A 22,389-nucleotide genomic window follows, 5' to 3' on the forward strand; every position below is an offset into this window, starting at 1 on the left:
TGGTAAGAGGTACACTGGATATCAGTGAGGACTTCGGCTGCAGTAGGGTCACAGACCCTACTGTGACCCTCAGCTGCAGCTCTGCCCCAGACAGCACCATGAGCTTGTGTAGCGGTGCAGACCAGTCAGATCTGGATAATTCCTGGCCCTTGGACACCAACCTGATCTCAGGTAGCTGATCTGACTCTGAGCATCCTCATGGAGCTTGGTGGCAGCAGGTACCCCATACATCAATCCAGGCTGCTGTAGGACCACGGACCCTGGCATGGCCCTCAGCAGCTGCCTGGGCCTAGATGACACCAGGACCCCAGGTAGCAGTGCAGTCAACCCATATCTGTATGGTCCCTGTTGTGATATGGCCCTCAGACTCCGACCAAGTTGCAGTCTCTGGCCCAGATTCCAGGCCTCAGCATTGACCCTAGTGGCAACTTGGGCCACAGATTTCAACACAGACCCTGGTTGCACCTGAGGCATGGACCCAGACATGGTCTCAGCCTGATCGACACCCTAACTCCAATTGGTAGCGGCTGCAACTTGAATTAGAATGGCTCTTGTAAAACTGTGGTCCTATACATCAGTCAGGCCACAGTTTGTAGCTCAGACCTCAGGCTTCATGTGACCCTCCATGGCTCCCTGGGAGATGGGGGAGTCAAAAGAGACCTTAGCTGTGGTAGGACCACAGACTCAGACATGGTCTTTGGCAGCAGCCCAGGCCTGGTTGTCTCCATAGTCCTAAGGGGCAACAAAGGCCACCATGGCCCCAGTGGCAGCATGGATCATGGACCCAAACACAGACAAAGGAAGCAGCCCAAACTACTGAAATCAGCATAACACTCAACAGCACCATCAGAAGTGGACATCAAACATGTCCATGACTACTGTAGGGCCAGGAACCCCATATGTTCCTTGACAGCAGCCGGGCCCAGATACCATCGTCATGGCCCCAGGTAGCAAGCCTGACCTGAGCCTCAGTCTGCTTCTCCCCGCGGTCGCCATGGGTCGAGGGGGCAAGCAGGCGTCCAACATCCGCGACTACTCACCATAGTCGTTTCTTTCTTTCTGCATCTTCCCATATCACACATGAACCATTCCGTTTCTCTATTGCTCCCAATTCTCCACTACTTATTTCCTTATTTTAATAAGGCACATATGCCTGGCACCCAAAGGCACTGGGTGCACCCCTTGGGGTTCCAGCCAGCTAGCCCCAATCTGTCAGGGGTTCCTATAAAAAAGACTTCTTTTTCTATACTCTTACTCATCTGTCCCCAGTTGAGCTCCCCTTCTTAGCACTGTACCAAGATCTGCTCCACAGAGCTAAGTAGCACTCAGCCAGCCATCAGGAGATCCATTCTAAACAATTCCATCAGCCTGCTAGGTGGCTGGTCAATGGACTGGCTAGTTAGACAGCTAGTTTGTGGGTTCCTCTCTTGTTTATGCACTCAGCTAGTCAGTCCTGCCTCATTTCACTCACTCACTCACTGGGCAGCATCTTTTATTTGCCTGTCTGTCCAGCTACTAGTTAGTCTATCATCTGGCCAGTCACCAGTAGCTGGAGTGTGAGTTCCATCCTTAACATCCTTTCTTGCTCACAGGGAATTTATACGTTGCCTGGGTGTAAAACTTTCTTACATATGTATAAGGTATCCAAGTACTCTTACTGTAAAGATGGACTTTCAAGTGTGTGGGTTGTAAAAGTCATAAACATCAACTTGAACTTGAGGATGTACATTAGTTCAGAAAGAACTAGAACATGGGTTCTGCTTATAAAGCCAAAATGAGACTGCAGAGATGGCTCAATGGTTAAGAGTACTGTCAGACCTTCTAGAGGACCTAGGCTCTATTCCCAGCATCTACATAGTTGTAGGCAGAGGCTGTTTTCTCACTTTCCAGCTGCCCAGACCCAAATAAAAACACAGAAACTATATTAATTATAACACTGTTTGGCCAATAGCTTAAGTATATCTTAAATGAACCCATTTCTATTAATTTGTGTATTGCCACGAGGATGTGACCTACCAGTAAGGTTCTGACTAGCAGCTGGTGTCTTTCTCCTTAGGTGGCTACATGGAATCTCCTCAACTCCACCTTCTTTTCTCCTCTATCTCTGCTTAGAATTCCCTCCTTATTCTATTCTGCCCTGCCACAGGCCCAAAGAAGATTCCTTATTAACCAATGATAATAAAACACATTCGTAACATACAGAGGGGAATCCCACATCACCTCCCTTTTTTCTGCTTGTGGTTTACCAGTAATGTTCTCTGCATCTGTTTCCTTTGGCAGCTACACGGCACATACTTGACTCCACCTACTTTCTCTCTATATCTTTTCCAGCCTGACTATATTCTGTGCTGCTATAGGCCAAAGCAGCTTTTTAAGTTAACCAATTGTAGGTAAACATATTCACAGCATACAGAAGGGAATCCCACATCACATAGTGGCTTACATCCATCTGTAACTCCAGTTCCAGAGGATATGACACACTCTTCTAGCCTCCATGGCACAAGTCATGGTTGTGATGCACACACATACACACATGTAAGCATACATGCAGGCAAAATACCAATTCACATAAAATAGTAAAATAATAACACATTTTTTAAAAAAGCTAAACTCAAATTGTTTAATGCTTTGTTCATCTATTTACCCACTCATTCATGCATCCCTCTGATTGGTCGTATTTATGGAGTGCGTATATATGGTTAGTGCAAGGGATTAGATGATAAAAACCGGTGAATGATAAAGGCAAGACATCTCCTGGCATCAGGGAATTTAGATTTAATGCTGAGTTTGTAGGTACCTTATAGTTTATAGCATAATATCATCAGGATATTGTATGTGAAACATTCAGAACAGGTTTAGATAAAAAGTTTACAGTACTGAACAAAAGAGGCAAATACATCATTTTTGAAGATTAGGAGAAAAGGGCTGTGGCGAAAATGGTGTCTAAATTTAGTACTTTCTAAGGGCTGGGGACATAATTCAGTAGTACAGCGTTTGCCTAGAATGGGAAAGTACTATTATTTTACTATTTTATGTGAATGAGTATTTTGTCTGCATGTATGCTTACATGCATGTATGTGTGTGCATCACAACCATGACTTGTACTGATGCCCAGTACAAGAAAAAAAAAACAGGAGAGGGAAGAAGAGAGGGGAGGAGAGTGTATGAAAGATGGGAGAGAAGGAAGGAAAGGAAAAGAAACAGAGAAAGCTGAAGGAAGACTGTTCCTGGAGTGAGCTTCTCTGACCAAGGGGGACAGGCCAGTTACCAGCTGAAGGGTCGGTGCGGGAAAATGTAGGGCAGACCTTAGAAACACAACACTCCTCTCCCACACAGCATGGTAGAAGCTAAGGATGCTGCCAGCTTGTTCAGAGTCTCCAGATGAAGTCTTGCTCGTAAATCCTCACACACTGCTCACATTTTAGACTCAACCAGGATCATGATGAACTGTAACTACACCTTCTTCAAAAGACTGAATCAGTCAAGGCTTTCTTGCTGATAGTGAACCCATCCTTGGTTAGTTGAATTCACTATTAATCTTCCTAATCAGAAACAGAGATCATTAGTGCTCAAGGAGAAACAATGGATAAATTTACAACACTAATATTGAAAAATGGGAGCATTGAATCTCAGGAAAGTTATACAATGCCAAGAACTCACAAGCAATGAGGCTTGAGTAACAGCAAAGCCTCCCCTGTCTCTAACTCCAAGTGAGTTCCATCACAGGAAAGAGAGACAAGAACCTCAGCTCCACTGGGCCTTCACCAGGCAGATTCTGGCAGTCTTTCCAGAGACACCCCACCCTCTCCATGGTGTTTAGGCTCCCATGTTGGCCTTCCATGGGTGTTTGATTGTAAGGAGTCTCTCACCAAGCCCAAGGGTTGCTTTTCCTCTCTACTTTGTACAACTAACAGTGTCTCTCAGATCTTCTAGAAATATTTTATGTGTTGTGAGAGATGGAGAGAATAGGTGTTTGCCTTCGTCCTCCCTCCCTCCCTCCTCTCTCACTCTCCCCCTTCTTCCCCCCCCCACTCACCTATTTTCCAATCAGAGTACTTAACAGCAGCACTGAAGTGTCTTACTTGCCAATATGTAAGTTAGAGGGTAGAATAATTTCTCACATTTGCAAAAAGATCAAAAGTTCTCCTTGTAAGCTGCATTCTCTGTAGATTCGTTGACAGACTAATTAGTGGAGGCAGAAACTGGAAACTTGAAACTAACCGTTCTAAGTCGAGACTGTTGGTTACGTGTCAACCAGAAATTAAGATAAAGCCAATGTGACGTGACTGTGACTGCAAAGATGAGCTGTCATCTGCTCAGATGTAAGCACAACGACTGGGAAGACAGCTAGGATGCAGGAACTGTGCCTCCTCCACCTGCCACTGTCCTCTACCAGTTCAGCGCTCCTCTTGGGCCAGCACTGTGTGACCAGCTAGGGCACGCCGTTTTGTTTTCACTTGTCTTATTTTTGGAAATAGCTTAATGAATTACTCCAACTGCCTCTATATGGAGCCTCCACAACTTCTTTACTCAGAGACAAAGTAGAGACGTGTCAGAATAGGGGATAAGATGGCTGGCCTTTCCTCTGTAAGGAGCCTCCCATGCCACAGTCTGTTTCCCGGTCACCCCGTTGTTTACTTCTAGGGTGGGGCTGGAGTTTCTCAAGTTTTGACTCACCTTAAAAAATGAGTCTTACCTGTATCCTCACTTCCCTGACAGTCATAAGCACCACCTGTTCTCAGCTACCTGCTCCTTAGAGCTGTTAGGGATAGGACCTAGCATCCTAGGTCCGGTAATGCACGGCACTTAGAAGATGAGAAGGCAGGTGTGAGACTCGGGATGGGCCAGGTGACAGTCCCATGGTTAGGCTGGGCCAGTAGGAGTGGAGCTGGGGAGGAAGGGTTGACATTGCTTCTCAGGGCTTGCCCTGCCTAGAGGGTTTTGATTATACGGGGTGATTTGAGGGGTGCCAGGAAGTCTCCTCTCCTCCTTTGAGAAAATAATCCACTGCCCCAGCAGGTTAGGATGTTTAGAAACCAGCTATGGCAGCTTTTGAAGACTTGGGTCCTCTCTCCTGGAAGGACTCAGGGTCTAGCCACCATGAGAAAAAAATTTTCATCTATAAAGTACACAAAGTTATCTTTCTTCAAACTTGTGTGAGCACTTGTTACAGAAGTGCTTTACTCTTAATGATTGATAAAATGTACCTACACCTTTCAGTTTAGGGCAAGACTTTGTTAGGATCTCCTCGAGGAAGGAGGGAGGACAGGCTTGGTGAGCGGAGCTCCTGAGTGCTAGAGAAGAAGATGGGGCAAGAAGAGGCGGGAACCACCAGAACTGCTTCCTAATTTATCCTTAAAGAAAACAGCAGAGGCTGTGATGGTTCCAGAGGTTCAGACATTTTATAGATGAAGACCTGTGATTGAGCCCCAGCTTTCTCATGCAACCTTTGTGTGACCTTGGGCAGGGCAGGCTTTCATTCTAAGTCTCAGTTTCCCTCTCTGTAATATAGGGATAATCCGGCCAATAACAAAGCTGAATGCCAAGGATTAGAAAGGTGTAACATGTTAAATGCATATGAGGTGGACTGTGGTTAGGATATGTATAATCTAGCAGACGTGTCCCTTTGAAGTGATAACATTTAGACCCCCATCTCTCCTGGGTAACCTCTGAGATGATGCTTGTGTTACAAGCCAAGTTTCTATCACTAGACAGAATTCTGTAAGATTAAACTGAGTTTGTTTATTGATAAGGAGGCAAGGGATGGGATGGAAAAATAAAGTCCACTCTAGAAAAACCCTGTGGGCAAATATGATGTAAGAGGATAGAGATCATGTATATGTGCACAAGCATGTGGGCCTGCACACACACACACACACACACACACACACACACACACACGTACACAAACTAACAGTCATAGCTTGCAGGTGCCAGGTTTATAGGCATTCCTTGATCTATGACTGTCAAATGCTTCTTGCTGATATGTCTCATAAAGTGTTTACATCCAGAAGAGCACAGAGAGTGGGAAGGTGGGGAGAAGAGACTGCAGGTGGGGAGCGGAGGCTGCAGGTGGGAAGCAGAGGCTGCAGGTGGGGAGCGGAGGCTGCAGGTCAGGAATAGAGTGAGGAGGCCAGAGATGGAATGCAGTATCTGGAATCCAGAACCCAGAATATCACATTCTTAACATTGATGGCTGGTGAGGAGGAGGTGAAGGCCTGGCCGGGAGGGATAAATTCAAGGAAGGTTAACTTCGAAATGAAGTTGGGCTAGAAGCAGCAGCTGTTTGTATGTGATGCTACGTTCAGAAAAGCTCATGAATCACGGCCCCCACCCAAGGGAAGTCATTTGTCCACTGCCGAGACGCTGGCTTCTGTGATGTAGTGGAAATAAATCCTGCGCAAGCCCCCACCTGGCTCCACTCCTACTGGCTGAAGCTGATGAGCAGATCATTTGACTTCCTTGGGACTGTTTCTTCAAACTGTAAAATCAGATTTTCATGATACAACTGAATTTTCTTGAGGATTAAATGAAGCCAGGGGGTTTGAGATACTTAAGAAAGTACTTGTGGAGGCCTCTCACTCATCTGGCAACCTTTACTTTGTCTGGGCAGTGGAATAATACCAAGGGACTTGACTTCAGAAGTAATCCAAAGCTTGAGATGGGTACCTGGAGCTAGGATGGTAACAGCCACAGAAACCCTGCTTCCCTCCATCCAAGTCCAAGGATCTAAGTGCAGGAACAGCGCTCGTCTCTCCTACCTGAGAAGGTTCCTAAGTAGGATTGCTGGCTGCCTTTAGCAAAAAGAAATAGAGACTGTCCAGTTAAATGCATGCCTAATATAAACATTTCCAGTTCCACACAACATTGGAGACATCCACTAGAAGTCTCTACCATGAAATTGGAGTTTATGACTTATATTTTGTGTGGCAAGCCTACCATAAGGATCAAGTCCTACCTCTGTGGCTATGACTAATGTCCATGAGCAGCCACATCTGATGGGTGGTGGGGAGGAAAGGAGGAACAGCACCCTCAGTGCGACTCTTGCCATCATCTGCTGCGTGTGCTCCCAGGAAGGGCTCAGGACACATGGCCTCTCTGGATCAGGGAGCACATGAACCTGATATTGGGAAACAAAGGGGGAACTGACAGCTCCTGTGTCTAAGCTTTCTCTCCCTCTCTAACATATAAGAATCAAAGTTCTTTGAGTCACTCAGATTTGAGTTCAAATCCCTTCTTGGCCACCTGATACACAAATAATGTTTCTATCTGCAAAGTAGTGGCAATGACATTTGTCTAGCGGAAGTACGACTTGAAATGAAATAATGATGATCTCTTGGCAAGGCAAGACGAGGCTCTACAAATGACAGCACTGAGCAAGAAAGAAGATGCTCATGGTTTTGTCTGTCTCCTCCTGTATTCCTCATCCAGTCTGCAGCACAGCTTCTCACATTTGCTGTGATTTTAGGTCTTAAATCCCATGGGCTGGAGAGATGGTTCAGTAAAGGGCACAGCCTCTTCTTCAAGAGGACCCAGGTTCTGTTCCCAGCACTCACGTATTGCTTGCAACTCTCTGTGACTCCAGTCCTAGGGAATCCATTGCCACAATCACCAGTACACACATGGTTTACAGACACATACACAAGCAAAACATATATGGGAAACAAATATTTTTAATAAGTTTCGAAGCCTTCAGTTCAAGTCAGCACCTTTAGTGAGATAAGTCAGCTCAGCTATAGAGACCAAGAGTTTTGGAAATGTCAGGTGGGTGGTTTTTATCAAAACAGGCCAGTAAAGCAAGTCCCTGTAGGAAGTGCAGGTGAGAGAAGTGGGTGAGAAACTGTCTGGGAGGTGATTATCAGGGCCACACCAAGGGCCTGGGGCAGGTTGGGGGCCCTTATAAGGGTTTCGAGAGTGGCTGCACATGGATCTGCTCTCTGCCTCCTGCATTTGGGTCCAGCTCACAGTCTCTGGTAAGCAAGAATGCCTCTGTTCTCCTGGCTTCTTTCCTTCTTGATCTGCCTCAAGCCGCTAGGCCAAGCTCCTCTCCTGCTCTTGAGTAACTAGAGAAGTGACTTAGCCTCATGACAATTATGCAAAGTCACAGTAATTATCACCTAAGAAACTCTATCTTCATTCTGCACCATCGATAGGTGTGATTTATGTCCTGATTTGAGGCTTGACCACTCAGCAGGAGAGATTTGATTTTCTCACTGGAGTGGGTGCACATAGAGCGATGGCATTTCTTAATAACTCTGGGTTTTCTCTAAAGCATGCTCAAGCTCTCATCTTCTGGTTGGCACCCCCAGCAAGTATAAAGCTTTGCTCTCAGACTTACAGAACGGTGTGTTGAATGCTCTGTTTCAGACTATAACACTCTGTGTCTTACTCCTCTTATCCCGCTGCTCTACTTCCCAGGATCTATTCCTATATTTATAATGTACAATGGGAGGAACTCTACCTGCAAAGAAAGACAGAGACAGAAAGCCTCAGAGACCTGCCAGGCACATAGCATCTATAAAGGGCACAGAAGTATGTCTGGCCAGTCAGCGGTAGATTTGATCAGTGGTAGATCAGATCCTTCCTGATAAAACATGCATTGAAACCATGTGTTCCCTTGTTCTCCATGAAGGGCTGGAACCTCTATCCGACATCCATATCCTATGATTCTCCTTAGCATAGTAATGTTGAGCGAGGACTAGAACTCTGAGCTTTCTGTTAGTGGTCCACCCATTCTCCAGACCCATTGATCACATGCCATGACACCGGTTCTCGGAAACAGACACTGCTCACCTAACTTAGCCAACAGGCATTACCCAGACCCACACTTTGAATTCATAAACTGTCTGAGCTTCTTTTTAATCTTCTACTCAATATTCTGCCTAATTCTTAATTAGACTGATAAAACAATCATGAATTCAGTTAAGTCCAAAGTCCATGGGAAGATGAAGGCAGATAGGAACTCAGAGTAGCACAGAAAGAAGACAGTGAGAAAGGAATGCCACAGTATAGGTAAGTGAGTAGTTCATTAGCTGAGGTTGTTCATCATCTTTGACTATTGGTGGAAAATACCCCTTGAAGAGACAGATGGGAGGATACATGTGGGGCCCTTCTCACTGTGTCTTAATGGATCTCCTGCAGACTCAGCTTCTCCTGGAGCATGCCTTCCCATCAGCAGCAGCAGCAGTGCACACCACAAGCACAGCAGCAGCAAGTGAAGCAGCCCTGTCAGCCACCTCATACCAAATGTCAAGAGGCATGTGTGCCCAAAACCAAGGATCCATGTGCTCCTCAGGCTAAGAAACAATGCCCGCCGAAGAGTCCAGCTCAGCAGAAGTGCCCTTCTACCCAGCAAGACCCTAAGTGCAAACAGAAGTGAGGATGGACTGGCAGCCACCACCTGCCTACCACCCAGGCTACTAGACGGAGCCTAGTCTTCCTCCTCCTCCTTTCCCCACTGGCTCCAAGATTTCCCCCTCTTTCTACCTATTTCCAATGGAGCAGCACTGTAAGACTCCTCATCCAACTCGTTACATATGCTCTTTTTTTTTTCTTCAAGGCTTCATTTATATCCTATTCTGATGCCTCCCAAGTGAAAATGAGAGAAAATTCAGTATCTTCAAGTCTCTTCATTGATCATAATGAGGGCCTCATCCATTCTGTATCACACGACAACAGAGTAGCAGGCTTCTTCTAGGTCTCTACTCAGAGCCGGTGCCTCATTCATTTCTGTTTACCTCTCTCTACGCCTGTTGCCTAGTTACCCTAATAAACATGTGCTTCACGTAGCAATCGTGTCTGAGTCCTGGGCTGCAGGTCCCTTTCTGCTCTCCATTCACCGTCATGTTTCAGGAGGTGAGTGTCTGAGGACATGTCCCCTGGAGTTTAGGAAGCCACTGGCATGAGCACAGTTGTTTCTGGTGGCTAAAGATGAAGGGAGGCTAGCTCCTGACACATCTGAGCTCAAAGAGTGAGGAAAATAAGCCTCACTCCCCACTAACGCCATCTGGAGAAGGCCAAAAGGGAAAGAAAACCTTTAGCTCTCACTAGAAATTCAACTCATCTGAAGATGGAGGTTTCATGCTTAGAAGTTGTCATTCTGCAAGGGCAGACAGAACAGATGCAGGTGACGGGAGGGCAGCAAAGCATTGTACAGCCAGCTGCAAGGGACTTTTGCATGGATTTGTTTATTGTCTATTCTTTTATTCTTGAACTCACTCATACATGCTCATTCACTCACTCATTTATTAGTTTATCATGAACTTAATATTCCACTTTGCCCATGCTGGATCTCCAGACTATCATGAGAAAACCTATCCTGAGTCTAAGTCTATTCTTGAGAAGTCAGAGATGTTTTCTTACAAAGAAAGATTTGAGCGTGCATACATGAGTGTGTGTGTGTGTGTGTGTGTGTGTGTGTGTTGTATTTCTCCTGGGCTGGCCATGTACAGAGAATTTGTGCAAAGTACTTGGCTTGGTGAGTTCACCTGAGTTCATGTAGCTTATGGAGGAGGTCCCACGTTTATAGCTGATGTCCTAACTTCTTTGCTTTGATATAGGCTGCTTGTATTAAAAAGAAGCTGAATACTGACAGCTAGAAAAAGACACAAGTCCTTGAATAACAGAACATTGAAGAGGAATAAAGTGGAGACTAGAGAGATGGTTCAGTGATTAAGAGTACTAGCTGCTCTTTCAGAGGACCCAGGTTCAAATCCTAGCACCCACCCAGCAACTCACAACCATCTACATAACTCCAGTCCTGGGGGATATGACACTGTCTTCTGGCCTTCAAAGGCACTGTGCATTCTTGCACTACAGAGATGTACATATAAGCAAGACACTCATGAATATAAAATAAATACAAAAATTTAATTAAGGTAATTAATTTTCCTCCTTTGAGTTATACTCTTCTCAAGAAGAGTATATATCTGCTCATATATGTGGAATTAGATCGCTGTCATTAGTGATGCCAATAACAAGTTAATTCTTCACTGAATGTACTGGCTTGAAAATAAAATTGCTAAGTACTCCCTTCACTTCCCCTTAAAATCACTATTGAGGGCTGAATGTTTCCAAGTGAAATACTAAACATAGTGAATACAGATGTTAGCCAGGAACAGATGCTAGCCAGTGTTGTAAAAACACAGTGGGTGTGGGTATTTATAAGCCTGGATAGAATTTCTGAAATCCAAGCTCTGCATCCCCCATAACCCTAACATAAAACCCCTAGTGAGTAGAAAGACTTGTCCTTCTTAATAGGACTTTGTGGCTTGCTGTCATTCAAGTCTTGGGCAGTCTGTGGGAAAATGGGTCTTTAATGTCCTATCTGTTCCCCATAGGTAGGTTCTGGCAAGCCCTTCCACAGACAGTAGAGTTCTGGGGCTGACAGAATTGCAGTACTCTAACTGTTTGACAGACAGAAACAACTGAAATTCTGTTATTTGTGTTAACTTAGTAGGGAAGGAAGAGACTAATGCCTGCCCCCCCCACACCAGTGCCCATGGAAAAAGTCTCATCTATCTGACAATGTATGAGAATCCAATTCCTTCCTAACAAAATGCTTTTGTGTTATTCCACCTTTCCATGGTCCACAGAGTATAGTTCTCTGTTTCACGGAAGAGACTATGGAACACAGAAGACAAGAAGCATCCTTGGATCAAGGGGAGAATACCCCACAAGATACAGAACACACATTCCCCTAGTGACCCAATGACCTTCTCCTGTAAGTAGGTCCTACTTCTGAAAATACCTATTACCTCCCAATAATACCCTTTAATTATGACTTAATCCATTTGTTCATTAGTTGATTAGGTGACAGATTTCAGGATCCAGTCACCTCTCAGTTGGAATTCATTGGCCAGGGACTAAGACTTTAAGATGTAAGTTTTTTGGAGGAAATTTAATATCCAAAGTGTACCATTCTTCCTCTGGCTCCCAAACGGCTTGTATTCATCTTATAATGCAAAATACACTCGATACATCTCCAACCTCTAACAGTCACCAAATCTTAATATTTACAGCGTTTTTCAAATTTTTCTCCTTTTTGCTATGGGAACGTTTGCCCTCCATATTTGCTTACATTTTTAGGTGAAAATATAATTACTTAAATATTTTGATTGTTTTAATTTTATGTGTATGGGTATTATGCCTCATGTATGCCTCTGCACCACTTGTGTCCAGTGTCTGCAGAGGCCCAAAGAGGGCATAAGATCCATTGCAACTGGAGTTCCAGGTGATTGTGAGCTGCCACGAGGGAGCTGGGAACTAAACCTGCGTCTTTTGGCAAAGCCAACAGTGTTTGTAACCAGTAAACCTTCACTCCAGTTCCAAATCATTCAATAATTAAGCACAACATTATTGTCTTTAAATTTAGTTCAATATACATAATTACCCTATTAAATTATGATCCCATAAAGCACGAAGTTCCTATTGATCTCATTGTTCCAAAATGCAAAAGTGATTAGCTATTCAAGAGTGTAGGACTTCTCCTGAGAGCAACCAAATAACTTACATCACTCCAGGGAACTGGGTGAGGAGAATGTACATCCGGACAGAATTTAGATCAGCTGCACCCATTTGGGTCTTGACTCTCTGTGAGAGGGAATCACAGGAAGGTGAGGAAAATCCTTTTTACAGTGGAAGGATTTCTGAGTTGTGTGTGTGAACAGAAGGAAAAGTCTGGGCTTTCCACTGTGAAAGACTCCAGCTGGGGCAAAGAAACAGAGTGTTTTGGATGCTTTGGGGAGTCTTCAAACAAGTTGCTGATTTTTCCACTCAACAAATTTACTGACTTTAGCTGGGCAGGGGTGGTGCACACCTTTAATCCCAGCACTCAGGAGGCAGAAGCAGGCAGAGGCCAGCCTGGTCTACAGTAGCTAGTTCCAGGACAAGCTCCAAAGGTACAGAGAAACCCTGTCTCAGAAAACCAAAAAAAAAAAAAAAGTGACTTTTGACAGTGATCGCATCTTGCATCTGGATACAAAATACCTCCACAGAAAGTCCCTTAAGAAGATCTGTGCACAGATAGAAGAGGAAAAGAAGGAAGCTGGAGCCTGCATGGAAGTGGGAATGGGAGAGGACCAGGGACTTTACCACAGTTACAAAATGAAATGTTGGGAGAAGATACAATCTTTTAACAACCAAATGGTGGCTGTGTTGGGGACAGTCCAGCCTGGAAATCCAGATGTGATAGAATTCTTGAGATTCTAGAAAAGTCAACAGTCTATGGATAGAGGTTACATGATGCATACATCCATGAAATAAAAGAAAACCATACTTAAGATTTGATTAGTTTTGTCTTCACTTGTTTAACACAAATAAGAGCAAAGATACCCATAAAATGATGTCAATGAGCTTAGTAAGCTGAATGAAAGATACAAGATATTCATAAAAAATACAACTAAGAAACAAAGAGATGTGTCGTGTCTGCACACTGGAAGGGTTTATTTTGTAACATGTGTTAATTATCCTTAAATTATGAAATAAGCTATGAAAATTAGAATGAAATGGTGTTGGGGCAGCACTGAAAGACCAACTTCAAGAGGCAGATGACACCAGAGGTCAGTGAGGCTGTGTGTAACTAGGAACTCTAATAAACTCACAAAGAATTCTCAAATCTGAGCCTGTATATCCACATCCCAGCAGCTTCACTCTTTAGATACAAAAGAAGGGAACATACATGGCTGCCAACACATGTGTTTGTAGCAGTATTCATTTTAATAACCTCATCTGAAAATCCCCCAAGTTTCCATTGGCAAAGGTGTGGCCAGATTAATCACAATATAATACATCATATATACCACACAACAGTGAGATTGGAAGACCCACACAGTGGGGACGAGTCTCACAGCCATGATAGGAAGCAGATACTGAAAGCACACATTCTAGGACTGCAAAGTCAAATTACTGGAAGAAGGACTTCCGAGGGAGCTGCTGCCATTTTACCTGAGAGCTAAACTCATGTCATCATCCTGTGAAGAGGAATTATCTGTATACATTTCCCTGTCAAAAAAAGCGTTTCTATGCCATTTTAGACATTTTTCTCACTGTTCTGAGCAGAGTTCAGCACTTCCCACCTCCATAGCACCCGCAAACCCTATCCACATAGCAGTAAGACTGGCATTTCTGTTTTTCCGAGTGATGTCATGGCCGTGCTGGCCACCACACTCTTCTCCTATGGTCCCTCCTTACCATTCCACATGCCCAGAAAATCCACTCCACCCCAGAACCAAAACAAAGCCCTACCTTACCATCTGCCAGAAACCTGACATCCTCAAATCCCCTGCCACCTCCTCTTTTGGACAGGAACCCCTTGGCTTCCTGTTTCTAAGATCAGGGAGCTCTGGACTGAGACACAGGAAACTTTAGATTCTGGTTCTGGCTCTGCTCCTAACTGGATCTGCGACTCTGAGAGCATTAACTTCAGTCCATAAAACTATAGAAGGAGAGGTTGGGTTGGATGCTTTCTCCTCCCTTAAACTTAGGTGGATCCTTGAATTCTTTGGGGCTTTTGCATTTTTGTGGATCCTGTCCTCGGTTCCGCCCTCTCCACCCCACTGGGGTGAAGCTGGTAGTTTCCTAATAGACAGCGGACAGTGTTTGGGGCAAAAGGAAAGCACAGAAATGATAAATAAACAAGAATGTGGAAAAAGCCCAGATTCCATGAGGAATTTCTGACTAAGCTTTAGGATGCTTCAGAAAATGCTTTAAATTACACAGACGGAGAGTGGGGAAAGACCGTGAAGGTGAGGGTCGCTGCTGTAGGAGCAATTAAGAGTCAATAGACACAAAAGGATTTTCTGCCCCACCTTTATGGATCTAAAAGCAGTTCATAGAAATTCCTTCGTGAGGCGACACAAATTCCCATTCTCCTGCCATTCTCCTTGCAACCTTTTTTAGTGGGGACAGAAAGGCAAGATGGCGTATGTTCCCTTCCCTTTCCACCATGTTAGCCCTTTAAACCCAACCAGCTATCAAAGGATTTTGCCTTCATTTTGACTTTGATTCTACTTAAAAACAGCTTTATTGAAATATGATTTATATAATTTACCCATTTAGAATATAAAATCTGTGTATCTAAGTGTACCCAGAGTTGTGGATTTGATTTTATGAATATGTCCCATCACCAGTTAACTGAGCCATACACTGCTTCCCAAGAAGGCTTTGTAACTTTCTCCCCAAGACTATGTTAAGGTTCTCTATCTTTACCTCCTAATCAACACTTACATTTGCTTGAAAGATAATAGCCATTCTAACAGGTACAAGGTGATAGTGGTTTTGACTTGCACTTTCTTGATGATTACTGGTGTACTTTTTATATGTCTGTTGTCTTAACCCTAACCCTAACCCCAACTTAGATGTAGTCCTTTGAGAAGCATCTATTCAGTTCTCTTACCTGTTTCACATTGTGGTGTTTTCTTGATGTATAGTTGAATTCTTTATAAATTTTAATATGAACTCATATTAATTCCTACTTAAGAAATACTTCCTTAGATCCTGCAGATGGTCTCAGCTTTGTTGATGGCTTCCTTTGTTTGGTAGATATTATTTAGTTTTGTTAAATTCCATTTGTCTGTTATTGTGACCTGTGCATTGCCAGGACCAATATCATGGGCTTTCCTCCTTTTGTTGTTGTTGTTGTTGGTTTCTTAATGGATTTTGGCCTTGTGTTTAATTCTTTAATTGGCTTTGAGTTGATTTTGTTCTTCTACATGTAGTTATTCTATTTTCCAACACTGTTCTTTCAAGAGCCTGTCATTTACTTGTGTTCTTCCACCTGTGTACAATCTCAACCCCTTTGTCAACTTGACCATAAATGTGTGTGCTGACTTCTGAGCTCTCTAGTCTATTTTATTGGCTCACGAATATCAGCACCACACTGATGGGTGACTCTAACTTTGCAGTACACTTTGAAGTCAGGAACTGTTATTGATCTAGTTTTGTTTTTTCTCTCAAGAAAACTTTCATTATTAGTTTAAGAATTATATCTTGAATCTAATCAGTTCCTCCAGGACTCACTTCCTTTCTATTAAGCTCTAATGAATGTATAAATATTGACATCAATAAAAATTGTATTCTTTTTCTCCTCTTGATTTGGCTTTTTTTTTTCAGTTACATTTGAGGCACCTATCATTGAATCTAAGAGGTGAGGAACACATTTACCTTTTTAAATAGCAGAAAACTCTGTTTTATTATTACTCTGGTTCTCAAAGGTTTTAATTTGTCCTAGCCAGATGGTCCTTGGAGACTGGCAAATGGTCATTTAGCAGAGCAGAGACTCTCTGTACCATGGGCATGATCGAATCTTTAAAGGTGACATAGGATCATCTCCTGGCCCTAGGCTACTGGATCCAGGCCCAGACCTGCTAAACCAGCCTGAGCCTGTCCTTTGATGGTTCCCTGGAGGGAGAGTGAGGAAGATGGGTGTGTGGAAGTGCTTAGCCTTCTTTAGATGGAACTTAATTGTGTCACAAGGCTCCCAGTGTCCTTAGGCCAAACACCCACACTCAAGAGCACCTAGACTCATCAGCATCAATATCTTCCCAGGTACCCTAGCACCCATCCACATCTTCTTCCACTTGGAGTACTTAACAGTACAGAGATTCACCTACTGGATTCAGATACTAGAAGCTGAGACTTCTTTTAGAGTAGTTATTTTGCAAGACTAGAGAAAAAGACGATGAAGCTCAGATATGTACTTTTTTATTAAAGACACCAGGTAATGTCAATTGTAATCATGAAGAAAAATGCATTGCATGTACACTCTGGTGTTGCCTAAATTGTCTTATCCTGAAAATCATCCAAGAAACATCTTAGAAACATGAGTCCATAGGTCCTGCTCTTAGCTATTCCTCCCATTAGAATTAATATTAATTCCTAATACTCTTTCATTAGCATTAATATTAGTTCCAAGTTAGAAAATGTGATTGTAAAAATAAAATTGCACCCTTAACAACATCCTAAGAGATTCTTACTCTTAGACCCATGTAGGAAATTCTCTTCCCATAATGTGATTTAGATCCCGGAATTGCATCCCGGAATGTTGCCCAGTTCTCCACCAGATTTCACAAAGCTGGGAGCTCAGGATCGCCATTTGACTGTCATTCGGCAACTATGTGTTCAACAAATGAGTGACCTCTTCAAAAATGAAGAAAATGAAAGAATTTTCTGAGTCATTGGAAATGGGTTTCTAATAATAGCTGTGGTTCAAACCCTTAAGAAAAATACACTTGCTATCTACCGTCCACTGCAGAGAGCTAGTCACCAGAGTTGCTTTGCATGTGTAATCTCAGGTAATGACAGTTCCAAAGGCAGGTGTTATCATTCCTAAGACACAGGTAAGATAAAACAGATCTCTGGGGCCTCGGCCTCACAGTGCTGGGTTTGCACCTTGTCTGCTACCAGATTGATTGCTCCCAACATCTCGAGAGACTCCCTGCATCAGCTGCCATTCTGTTTCTTACACTGCTGTTGTGTGTCTCAGGGCAAGATAATGGTGACAGTTATTACTCAGAAACTCTCCAACCTCACAAACATAGCTAGTAAGGCAGAATCGGGATTTCAAACTTGTGGTCTACAGAGGGTGCCCTGTGGGAACTTGATGAGCAAGCACAACCACACAAGTGAGAGAAAGGAGCAGTAGCTATGGAAGCCACGCTGAGGTCTCACAGTTGCTTAATGACAGATACTCTCTACAGAAAACTTTTAGCCTTGTGTTTGTCCTTCAACTGTCCATGGGGTGATGAAGGCTATGAGGAAGAGAACATCAACCTGAACCATCTCAGCTTCCAATGTTCTGTGTAGTTCTCTATATCTTTTCATCATCCACACACAGAGGATCCCATCTCTGGCCAGGTCATGACCTGGGCAGAGCAAGCATCTTGCAAGACTTTCCAAAGCACTGCACATAGTTGTCAAGGACTGTAACACAGCACAGTTCATCTTTATGAACTCCTGGGAAGTGGATAGTTTCCCTGTCTCTGTTTCTTTAGCCAGGGCATGTTCAGGTCAAGGGATGATTAACAATGACTTTAGCCTGTTCTTATAAAGCAAAGATTATGTAGCCATTGTCACTACCTAATAATTTGAGAGAGTTGACAAAAGGTAAACCTGAAAGTTGGGTAAAAATGAGTAAGGGAGCTAACACAATCACAGAGGTCAAGAGAGAAACAGATCTAAACCCAACTAAAGCAGGCTGAAGTGAAGAAAGAGGCTTGAGGTTCAGGTGTGGTGGTGACTCTGCCTCAGCCCACAGAGGTTCAGGTTGGTGATAACACTAGGTAACAGTGGAGTAGAGGGAAAGGGAAGGCAGCAGAAACATCATATATGCTTTGCTGAATTCCCATAACCTCTCCTCAGATCATCCTGGAAGATCCATCACAAAGGGATGCTATCTTAAATGGGACATCCTAGCCACTGTTGAAGAAGACTCATCTGGAGCAATTGCTCAAGGATTAAGAGCACTTGCTACTCTTGCAGAGGACCTGGGTTTGGTTCCTAGCACCTATGTGGTGGCTCACAACTTGACTCCCATTCCAAGGGATTCAACACAGTCTTCTGACCTCTGTGGGCATCAGTTACATACATGGTGTATATACATATATGCTAGCAAAGCATTCATACACATAAAATAAGATAAATAAAAGTGAAAAAGAATTTAAAGAAGTCTTCAAACTCTGTTCAGAAAAAAATGTCCTTCCTTCCTTCATTTGTTCATTCATTCATGTTTCAATTCTACAACTGCCAACTACTACGCAGATCTAATACACTGGGCAGCATGTCTCCATGAATGAGAGCCATTGGCTATTGGGACAGAGTAGAAGGATAATCTTGACTCAAGTTCACAAGAGGTGATCTAGCTGTGTGGCTAGCAAGTGCTCTAAAAACACTTGGGTGTTTGTTTGTGGAGGGAAGGAAAGAGAAGTGTGGGATGAAGAAGAGGCACCATCTACACACGTGTTTTAAGATCACTTAGATGCTCCAAAGGTCACACCCTTTAACAGATAGTGTTTGGAATGTGGTTCTGAGTCAGTGACATCAGTCTCATGTTATGTTGGTCAGAAAACATTGCTGGTGCCAGGGCTAAGGGAATGCTTCTTCATATGCCCTTAGAACACACAGGTCTCTTGACAGGGAAAATCCCCAGAAAATAGCCAGCCTGAAGAAAACACACTCTGTGTCACATGTTCAGACATGTCTCACCCTAGCCACGCCCCATGTTATCTTAAAACCTCCTCCAAAGGAAAATCTACTAAATTAAAAATAGTCTTTTTAGGAGCTGGAGAGATGACTCAATGATCAAGAACATTTGCTGTCCTTGCAGAAGACTCGAGTTTAGTTTCCAGCACCCATGTGATCATTCATAACCATCCCTAACTCAAGTGCCTTGGAATTTACCACCTTCTGACCACCATGGGCCCTTTATATATTTCATGTATGTACATACACACAGGCAAAACGCTCATACGAAATAAATAAATAAACTCAAAACTGTTGGTTTAGCATCATGGTCCTTTCCTTCCTCTCTCAAACTCTGACTGACTGGAAGCTTCATGGACTATAGGATTTTCCTGCCCACTTTGAACCAGTACCCCTGAGGGCTCTCAAGGACCAGTTCTGTGCCTGTTCAAACTCATGCTGTTCTTGTGATAATATGTGCTTCTTCTTCATGTAACAAATATCAACAGAGTGTCATTTCTGTCAGTTATTTCTGTCACAGGAGCTCTCTGCAGATGAAGGCACTTTCTATGGCAAATGTGGAACCCCTTTGAGGGAGACACTACATTGCTTTTAACCACTGGGGCTGCTGGCTTAAGAAAGTCTCTGAGCTATTTGGGTATCTTATTTCTCCCTATTCTAATTCATGGCCCTCCGGAGCTTTTACAGATCTAGAAATATCTGTTTTATCTGCAGAGCCTTGCACGTATCTAGCAGCCTTATTCTTACTTCACAGGTTCATCTTGGTTACAGTAGGGGCTCCCTACAAGGCAGGCCTCTTTCTGGCTCCTCACAGAGCCGTTCAAACCTCCGCTGTTGGCCCTAAGATGAAGGTGGTTACAAGGATTCCAGGTTTTCAGGTATGGGGAAGACGTCAACAGGGCAAGGAAAGGGGAAGCAGCCACAGGCAGCTGGCTGGGTGGAGTGGGAAGAAAGGCTACCCTGGAAAACTGATCAGCTTTAGCAGCTGAAATTTCAGAACCAGGCTGTGGGGAGAGGGGGGAAGGCGTGGTGAGGAAGTAAATCAGGTTTTCCCAGATTAGGGACCAGTCAGAAAGGGGTGCGGTTGGGGGGTTGATAAGCTAATAGTTGTAATGTGTACAGTTCCGTGGAGGTGGGAGATGTAAGGAATATACACCAAGTTCTGAACCATCCACACAGTTTGCAGCGTCTATAATTGATTACCTCTGTATCGCAGCCCCGCCTATCCCTGCTCCCACTTTCCTCCCCCCTGCGCTTGTTGGCATGCACACAGTAGTCTGCCAAACAGAATACAAGGGCTGGCCTTCTTAACGAAGACAGCAGGTGTCAGGACCACTTCAGACCTCCTCCAGGCCAGCTCATTAACCCTCTCCCAACAGAAGCATGACACCTGGGCCTGAGGAGGAGGGTGACAGGGAAACCAGGTGACATCATTGTCAGACTGTCAGTGTCATTACACCAGCTGGGTGGTTTCCATCACAAAAGCTGAGTCAGAGGGTGAACTAGGAGAGGAGGGTGAGTCATGGGTGACTGGTAAGAAATGAAAACAGAGCAGCTAGGGCAAGTCTGTTTCCTGGAGATGTCCCTTCTTATAAAAAGCCCAGCTGGCCATTGCCTTCACACAAGATCCACGCTTAACAGAGAGCCTGCTCTTCTTTGCGCATTAGGTGAGTCTCTACTTGCAGCGGATTTGAAATTCTTGCCTATTTTTCACTATGGGAAACTGTACAAAGTCAATGTCTGTGACAGGGTTGATGTGGGGTGCTACCTAGAGTTAGAGAACATTAGAATTTCATGCTCAAACCATAGCACAGTTGGGGTCTGAAGGGAGATGGTTCAGACAGCCACCTTGATAGACAGCCGTGGAATCAGAGATCAGGAGAGGGGAAGGAAGGGTCCACTTGGAGATGTCCATCAAAGATCACAGCCCAGAGAGCTTTCAGCGCCACTGCACTTCTCACTGGTAGGAAGCTCAATATATACATTTAATACGTTAAGTGGACCTGCCAAACATTTTTTTCTGGTCCATATGGAGCTTACCAACCTGTAGTGTGACAGAGAAGGTGACACATGAGGAACTGAGATGCCAGGCATAGACAGTGCCAGCGCCAGAAGTGATGGTGGAAAGGGGACGTCCAGGGGGATGTGTGGCTCGAAGGTCACCCATTGTGGTGGTACGTACTGTAAACTATGACGGAAGAAGGAAACAGACATGGAAATGGGAAAATCAATAGGAAACTGTGAGAGCATGGAATAGAAAAGGCAAAACCACACAAGTGTGGGTTGATATGCAGGGCCCCTGCAAGTCATGTTGTGATTTAGTTCACAAAGAGGTTGTTTTCCAGAAGTCCTGGTGAGAATTCACAACCCTCTCAGAAACCAGCTTTTTTTTTTTTTTTGAGACATTTTATTGCTTTCTCTTTTATTATTAATGCTTTTGGTTAGTCTAAAGGCATAGGTTTTTGTGTGAGATTTCATATGCATATGTCTTTCTGCTTGGCTCTTTTCACTCTTGTCTTGGAACATCTTCAGTTAGGTGTATAACGTGACCAGGGAGAGAGAGAGTAAGAAAGGAACCCACTGAGATGGATTGGAGCAAACCACCCTTTGGCTTATTCTCTTGAAAAGGTTCAGAAATTATGACATCATGTTTTTCTTTCAAGTGTGGAAGTCACCATGGAAAGGGGTTTTTCCTTTAAAAGGGCCTGAAATGAAATTTGCTTGACTTTGAAGTTACCTTCTCTTTCAAAAAAATTACTAAGTCAGCTTCTCTGTTTCCAGGATCAAGTGCTATCTAAAAATGAGTTCCCACCAGCAGAAGCAACCATGCACTGCACCCCCTCAGCTGCAACAGCATCAGGTGAAACAGCCTTGCCAGCCACCACCCTCGGAACCTTGTGCCCCCAAAACCAAGGAGCCTTGCAACCCCAATGTTCCTGAGCCCTGCAACCCCAAGGTTCCAGAGCCCTGCCAGCCTAAGGCTCCAGAGCCCTGCCAGCCTAAGGTGCCTGAGCCCAGCCAGCCCAAGGCACCTGAGCCTTGCCAGCCTAAGGCGCCTGAGCCCTGCCACCACAAGGCACCTGAGCCTTGCCACCCCAAGGCACCTGAGCCTTGCCACCCCAAGGCACCTGAGCCTTGCCACCCCAAGGCACCTGAGCCTTGCCACCCCAAGGCACCTGAGCCTTGCCACCC

The 22,389-nt window shown here is 44.2% G+C and overlaps 2 protein-coding genes across 2 annotated transcripts in view; both read left to right on the forward strand.

Moving 5' to 3' along the window:
- The first annotated feature begins 9,160 nt into the window (after nucleotides 1-9,160).
- On the forward strand, nucleotides 9,161-9,379 carry Sprr4 (small proline rich protein 4). Its single transcript, XM_050129371.1, has one exon. The coding sequence runs from the start codon at nucleotides 9,161-9,163 to the stop codon at nucleotides 9,377-9,379; it is 219 nt and encodes a 72-aa protein (XP_049985328.1).
- Nucleotides 9,380-9,795: 416 nt separating this feature from the next.
- The window catches only part of LOC126492770 (cornifin alpha-like), a 20,594-nt gene continuing 8,000 nt past the window's right edge, over nucleotides 9,796-22,389 (forward strand). The window contains exons 1-4 of the mRNA XM_050129345.1: nucleotides 9,796-9,855; nucleotides 11,595-11,722; nucleotides 19,952-20,075; nucleotides 21,979-22,384. Coding sequence (XP_049985302.1) covers nucleotides 21,998-22,384 — 387 coding nt within the window. The 5' untranslated portion in view covers nucleotides 9,796-9,855; nucleotides 11,595-11,722; nucleotides 19,952-20,075; nucleotides 21,979-21,997. The remainder of the gene's footprint in view (nucleotides 9,856-11,594; nucleotides 11,723-19,951; nucleotides 20,076-21,978; nucleotides 22,385-22,389) is intronic.

The sequence above is a fragment of the Alexandromys fortis genome, unplaced genomic scaffold (genome assembly GCF_014885135.2).
Source record: "Alexandromys fortis isolate MF-2015 unplaced genomic scaffold, M_Fortis_MF-2015_v1.1 scaffold_299, whole genome shotgun sequence".
Taxonomy (NCBI): Eukaryota; Metazoa; Chordata; class Mammalia; order Rodentia; family Cricetidae; genus Alexandromys; species Alexandromys fortis.